Consider the following 7,500-nt stretch of genomic DNA (forward strand, 5'->3'; position numbering starts at 1 on the left):
CGACTGCAGAGAGTGAGTGGCAGAAACACACGCGCACACGCACACACAGACAGACAGACACACACACACACACACACACACACACACGTATGCAGACACACACGTGTATGCAGGGGCACACACACACACACACACACACACACACACACACACACACACACACAGTTCCATAATTCTGAATATGATGTAAGAGTTAACCATCTTCTCTTTCTCTCTCTCTCTTACCTTCTCTCTTACCCCCCCCCCCCCCCCCCCCCCCCCCGCCCCTCCCTTTCCCCTCTTAGTCTGATCTCTCTCATGCTACAGAGGGATGCTTGTTGCCGGGCGACCCTTGAGGAGATTGAGGGGCACCGGTGGCTGCAGGGTGTTGTTCTGCCTCCTCAAAGCGCCATGGCAACGAACCCGGCGATGGCCCCGGTGACCCCACACAGCCTCACGGCCTCCGAGCACGAGGCCATCCTGCAGAGCATGAGACACGTCGCCAGCGCTGCACACATCACAGAGTGAGCACACACACATATTCATTGTTTTATTTCTCATTAGGTTAGTGCTTAAAATGATTGTTTTATACCGTTTTAGTGATAATATTGCTATTCTCCTTATTTTGTAATTGTTCACTGTTAATTTAATTTGTATTGTTATTTATTTGTATGTCGCTTTGGACAAAGGCTTCTGCAAAATAAATATAACATATACTGTACACACAAGTGCTTTCACAGACACAAATACACACACATACTGTATGCTGTATATACGCAAATATATGCTGTCACAGAGACAAATACACTACGCATATGTACTACCACACATACTGTACACACACATCTATACACACACACATCTATACACAAGCACATACTACCACACATACTGTATACACACATACACACACAGACATACATCTATACACAAGAGCATATACTGTAGGCTTTCACTGGCACAAATACACTACACATACAGTACAGTTACAGTATATACCACACATACTGTACACATGCACATACACATACACACATACATACACACACATATAGACTTTCACAGACACAAGTACACTATACATACATGTATACTGTATACACATACACATACACATACATACATGTATACAGAGACACATACACACATATTTTTACACTACACACACACACACACACACACACACACACACACATTCATAAGCACATCTACACACACATACGTATACTATACACACAGACATAATCTGATTCTTCACGGATTCACTGTTGAGATCTACGTACCACATATGTTATACTGTAGTAATAACGCTATTTGTCAGTTTTCTATTAACAAACATTAATTCCATTAACAAAACATCAATAAATAAACATCTCTCTCTCTCTCTCTCTCTCTCTCTATCTCAGGGCATTGAATGCGGACAGGTACGACCACATCACAGCTACCTACTACCTCCTGGCTGAGCGCATCCTGAGGGAAAGACAGCAGGACAAAGACACAAACATACGGTACTACTCACAAACACATACACAACACAAGCATACAGACACTGGAAGTACAGTATAGTATAGTCATGGCACACATACACATACACACACGAGTAGAGACATCATCAAACACTCACTGTGTGCAAGTCATGTGTGTAATCTACGTATGTGTGTGTTTTACAGGAGCATAAGCGAGCCTCTGACTGTGATCATGCCAGATGACCCTGTGACCTTGCTCACCTCCTGTAATCGCCATGGCGTATCCGAATCCGGTGACCTCTTGAACCCGAGGGTCCCGTCACTGCAACAGTGTCATAGCAGTGACATTAAGCTCAGCCAATACGGTGCAGGACCACCGGCGGAAAACAGCAGTTGTCCCACCTCTCCCGACGAGCCTCAGCCAATCAAGAACGTGCATGCCCTGCAGCAGATCTGTGAGGAGGAAGAGGAAGAGGAGGAAGACGAGAACGACAGCGGCGTGTATCTTGCACACACACCACACACACAAGCGCTCCCACACACCCGAGCAGCTCTGACCTCTCACTGTCCCTCGCCCCCCACCCACGAGAAACCCAGTGACCCGACCGCGGAGGAGAGAGGAGAGAACACAGTGAAGCCCAATCACACACACACACCCAAAGCAAGCGACGCGTCTGACGCTGACAGAGCACACACACGCCAAGATGTGGATTCGCTCTCGCCCGCGCCTGGCACGGGTGCCCAGGTGCAGCCGCAGGGAGAGGCGGGGCTTAATAAGCGGGAGGCGGAGTCCGGAGGAGGCAGCGGAGCTCCGGAGTTTCCGGAGAAGAACAATAACACGCCTCTTCCGTGCAAGCCGCTCCCCTCGCCGCGCCCCGCCCACAAGAACCACTGCGTGGAGGAGGGCCCGGACGCCGTGGAGACCGGCCGCACGCCCGTCAGCCCCGAGGCGGAGAGGGTGGAGGACGACGAGCTGCACGCCGACCGCCGCCTGGCCAGTCGGAAGCCCAGCGAGTCCCGGCGCAGCAGCGGCAAGGAGGTGGGGCCGGAGCTGTGGGCCAAGGGGCGCGGCGTGAGGCTGCGCGAGCGCCTGCTGCAGTTCCCGCTGTGCGAGAAGGCCCTGTCGCTCAACATCAACCCCGCCCCCAAAGAGAAGCTGCTACCCTTCGCGCAGTACAACTGCTGCCATGTGCTGTGATGACCACCCACGTACACCCATACCATAATTACCGCCTGTCCACTCCGGATGCGGATCTGACCTCAGATCGTACCCTGACCTGATGCATATCTGAGACCCTCTTCACAGATGACCTCTCCTCCTCTCACTTCAGCTGCTGGCACGTCCTGTCTCTTTCACCTTTTCCCTGAAAATGAAAGCACCTCACTACTCTGAGCAGAGGTCCTACACTTCCTCAACTATATCAGCAGCCGAGCTAGTCTGTATATAAGGCCTGTCATGCCACTGCTACTCATAATTAGCCTACCTGCAGTCTCCTATACATGAGACATCTCACTCTGCGCTGCTATGTACATAGGCCTATTACAGCGGTATATCTGAAAAGAGATGACTTGTACATAGTTGCATTGTGTATGGTTTATTTAAGACAAATGTTTAACCCTGTATTTGTGGCTGGAAGCATGAGAATGCCTAGCACTGGAAATAATTAGCTACAGAGTGTAAATACAAATGCGAGCTCAGAGAGATTCATTGTCAGGTAATGTGCTAATGCTAATATTTGTTGAGCGTGTGTGCTAATGCTAGCTGATAGCCTTGCATCGGTTTTGGAGTGTGCTGATGATAACCTATAACAATGTAAGCTCAGAGGTATGCTGTGCGTGTGGGGAGCCAAGTGAGCTAATGCTAATATTAGCTCAGAGCAGTGCGTTGATTAAGGAATGAGCTGAAAGCTTCTGCAGCGCAGCGGCAGTAGACTAACGAGGAAGTGTTGCATTCAATGCTAATAAAGCTAAGAGCCAGCAAGGGGGCAGTGTGGAGCAGGAGTGGTGTCACCCCACCACCTGCTCAAAAGTTGGTCCGGGTTTGAGGCCCAAAAAATGGAGAAACAGAGTCCCTGTTGCTTTGGCTGAAAGGGTGCGCTTAATCCCTCTCTCACTTTACTTATGTAGCCTACATGACTTAGCAGATTCACTTTGTCCAGACAGTGATGTAAGCCACTGGTAAGGTGGCGGTGCGGCTTCACCTCAGCCTTCCAGTGGCCCCATCTGCTATAGCCTACATTACATTTATTTTTTCTTACTGAAATTCATATACTAAAACAAACGATAGCACTCAAGAAAAGGTTACTGTAGTGTAGAAGTCAAATGTAATATGACTCCTATCTGTAAAAAAAAAAAAATGATGCAAGATTTGTGAAATAAGTCTTACAGAAGGAAAACACTGTAATAATGTATATACTTTGTTATTACCATGTGTTACTTGTATTTTATACAGTATCATTCATCTACAGTATATACAAAACCAGTTCTACACTCAGCTGTGCTGGTTGTCAGAGGTGCTGCCCCTTGGGAAAGATTGATAGGTGCTCTGTCTTAAGCTCTGAACATTCATGGTTCTATAATGGTTTTGTGGACCCAGTGTTGGGACCTAGAAGGTCACCGGGATGGCGTACTTGTGATGTGGTCCCTTCTCAATAGAATAGACTAGAAGGATGACCAGCAAGCAGATTTCGGTGTGTGACAGAGAGATCCTCTAGGTCTGAATTGTGCTCTGTAGCGCGCTCTAGTGGTTATCATGACCTCACCTACACTGAACCACGTAAGCACCATAATCCGCGTTCATACGAACCACCCCCTCTCCCTGAGTCGTCAGAGTGACTCAGCTGAGCTTTGTCTAGCACCACCTTGTGGAAGAGAAGCTCAACAGCAGCGAGGTTATTATCCCTTTCTCACAATACAGCCCCCACCATCACATACTGTAAACACCCTGTGTTTGTTTTCAGATTAGGATTTCATATAAGCTATCTCTCTGTGTGTAGTTTAGGGTTAGGCTAATCTGAGATCCCAGGCAGTCACTATCAGCACTGCTGCCCTTGATTGAAAACCACACTACACCGGTGTATGCTTTGTGTGTGAGTGTGTGTGTGTGTGTGTGTGTGTGTGTGTGTGTGTGTGTGCGTGCGTGCGTGCGTGCGTGTGTGTGTGTGTGTGTGTGTGTGTGTGTGAGTTCCTCTTTTTCCTGTTCACACAGACTGATGTCATGTTTGATTTAGAGTCCTTTGTCCTGCTGCTGTTTCCTTCTGACCCCATCAAAAGCACACCTCTGTCTCAGAGACCATTTATTTTTATATTTGCCTATTAAAACATGAGGAAAGAACAACACAACTGTGTGAAGAGTGTTTATTGTGAGAATTATTTTGTGATTGTACAGTGAATGGCAATGAAACGGCACACAGAAGCTTTGCGTGTGTGTGTGTGTGTGTGTGTGTGTGTGTGCGTGCATATGTGTCCTTGCTGCTTTGTGTTCACTTCAACCATTTGATTTAGCTGTTAATAACAATTTCAAATTCCAGAGAGTGTGTATGGAATTTTCCCTTCTAAGACAGCGCAGTTTAAAGCGCAGTCAGTTTAAAATGCATAAGTCAAAGATCTGAATAACATACAAAATTCCTCAGGTAATACCTGGGAAGTTGGATAATGCTGACATATAGATGTTACAGTATGTGTGATGATTTTGAGTTTTGAGAGGAGGTGTATTTGGAAACACTTCAAGTAAGTACAGAGGAGTTCGGTACATTTGCAGTAAAAGCGGGTTTGCGTTTTGACAACACACACGCCTAACAAATGGGATGATATATTTCATCATTAAATTTAAGTTACATGTCCTGGTACAGGATTTTCGTAAGCGCACCAAAAACAAAAGGCACTGGGTCATTCCACGCAAAATCAACCTGATGATTCACAGATGTCCATATTTAAGCCATTGTCATTTGACCGGTGTATGTGACCAAAATTCATGCTGAAGTCACTGAGATAACCTGGTCTGAAGGCCACTTCTCACAAATTGGGATAGGTGTCTCAGAAATACTCCAAATATGGAGGTATAACTTTGCAGACCTTCATACTTGTAGAGGCACACAATATCAGTGAATAAAGGGAATATGAGAGGATCGAGTGGGAAGGTTTTCCAAAATTGCCTCATTTTCATATGGAATGACCCCACAACAACTTAGATCAGATGAGCTTATATCTGCAGCAATCTGATAGGCTATCCACTCTCACGTTTTCATCCTGAGGTTCTAAGAAATGTTTCTGAAGTTAAATATTTATTTTAAAAATAATTTGGCAAATGAAAATACTCCTTGGCATTTACACATTCATTTTCAAGCATATAAACAGATCTACACCTACTGTATATTTGTCACGGCTGTGTGGAGTTTCTTGTTTCACCACACACAGAACAGCCTTAAATCCAATCAAGAGCTAGCGTTTGGCTTAGCCAAATACTTTGAAAATGGAAGCAAACTGGGGCCTACTTATAGTGAAGCTCAGCTCACTTCAGGAGGGAGATACACAGTGAGGGAAAGCACACGTGACGAAGTGATTAAATCATTTAAATAGTCAATGTACCTCTGAGAGACTGTGCGAGCTCTGCTGCAGGCGGTGCTTCCAGATGCTTCTGTTTGGCTGACTCACCCTAGTCTTGTAGGCTGACCCCTAACCTTTGGCTGACCAACACCACAGACTTAAACAAATTAAACACATTAGCTCCTTACAGTCAGAGCACATAAGATGAGCATGCCTTCCTCAGTTAAATCCAATCCCAAGCTCCAGCGTACATTTAATACTTAATGAGCATTAATGAGGCTTAATTCTCTTTTTTTCTTTACAGCTCTCGTCTGGCTATAGTTATGTTGCTTGCTAGTTTCTAGAAGCCTTAATACATGTTTGCTTTCATGGCATTATAGGCTCTCTCCACCTGCATAGTTTGTGAGAGCTCACAGCTCAGTTGTCTTTGAGTGGTAAACACCCATATGCTGCACATTTCACACACCACACCAAGGCTGTAAGTGTGAAACTAAACTTCACTAAAGCTCACTCAAGCAAGTGGCCAGGCAGTCTGCAAACATATTATAGGCTACAGTATGGTGAGACGCAGCAATCTATAGCTTCATTATGCTTTCGCAAGACAATAAAAAATGAATTACGGAACACTTCAGTGCAGTGATATGTTTCTGTGTGGTGTTGATTTGGTGATTACGATGGGGGTGCGGTGTAGTGGTCCTCTGTAGGAGGAAGCAAACAGATACGATATCCGTGTGTAAGGCTTCATCTTCCTCTCCCTCCACCACATCTTCCTCTACCTCCACCACATCTTCCTCTACCTCCACCACTCTATCTTCTCCATCTCCTTCACTCTCCATCCATCGTTGAATTCTCCATGACAGGCGGCCCTGCAGGTGGAAGTCGCTCACCTCTTGCCGGATCAGGCTCTTGTCTCCTCTCTGTTTGGATTTCAGTGCTTCTGCAAGTCAGAGAGGGAAAACACGGGAACACAGCACGTATGGATGAGATGAGCACAGTCAAGAAAACAGAGGAGGATCAGCTATCAATCATTCAATCATTCAATCAATCAATCAATCATTCAATCATTCAATCAATCAATCAATCAATCAATCAATCAATCAACTTTAGTCAAGACACAAAGGTCCATAGAGACAACACAGTACAAATATATAAATAATATATATATTACTGTATTATAAGGGCACAGCACAACAGATTTGGGGAAAGTCTGCCCCCTTCTGGCTATGAGAGGCGAGGAGCAGCCAGAGAATTCTCTATGAGTGAGCAGAGTAGTAGAGTGTAGGATGTTGTGGATAAGTTGACATGAGTGATGACGTTAAGAGTCAGGGGGTCAACTGAGTTACACACGAGAGTTATGCAGCATATGGCGCTCTTACCTGCTGGCCCAGGGCACGCATAGAGTGGAACTCAATCTTCTCTCTCTTGATCCTCAACCAGTCCGGCTCATCAGGAATGAGGAAGGCCACGACCAACTTCACCACGATGAGAATGTGCTGTAACCCCCCCCCCC

The 7,500-nt window shown here is 46.0% G+C and overlaps 2 protein-coding genes across 3 annotated transcripts in view; one reads left to right on the forward strand and one right to left on the reverse strand.

Moving 5' to 3' along the window:
• The window catches only part of snrkb (SNF related kinase b), a 13,400-nt gene extending 8,605 nt beyond the window's left edge, over positions 1-4,795 (forward strand). Inside the window, exons 3-6 of the mRNA XM_062547282.1 lie at positions 1-12; positions 285-503; positions 1,386-1,487; positions 1,650-4,795. The exon at positions 1-12 is cut by the window's left edge and continues 130 nt beyond it. Of these exons, the coding sequence (XP_062403266.1) occupies positions 1-12; positions 285-503; positions 1,386-1,487; positions 1,650-2,643 (1,327 nt within the window). The 3' untranslated portion in view covers positions 2,644-4,795. The remainder of the gene's footprint in view (positions 13-284; positions 504-1,385; positions 1,488-1,649) is intronic.
• Positions 4,789-7,500, reverse strand: part of ano10b (anoctamin 10b) — a 12,315-nt gene continuing 9,603 nt past the window's right edge. For both annotated transcript variants that reach the window (XM_062547283.1, XM_062547285.1), the window contains 2 exons: positions 7,367-7,483; positions 4,789-6,927 (listed from right to left, as the gene is read on the reverse strand). In XM_062547283.1, the coding sequence (XP_062403267.1) occupies positions 6,919-6,927; positions 7,367-7,483 (126 nt within the window). In that variant the 3' untranslated portion in view covers positions 4,789-6,918. The remainder of the gene's footprint in view (positions 6,928-7,366; positions 7,484-7,500) is intronic.

The sequence above is a fragment of the Sardina pilchardus genome, chromosome 10, assembly GCF_963854185.1.
Source record: "Sardina pilchardus chromosome 10, fSarPil1.1, whole genome shotgun sequence".
Classification (NCBI taxonomy): domain Eukaryota; kingdom Metazoa; phylum Chordata; class Actinopteri; order Clupeiformes; family Clupeidae; genus Sardina; species Sardina pilchardus.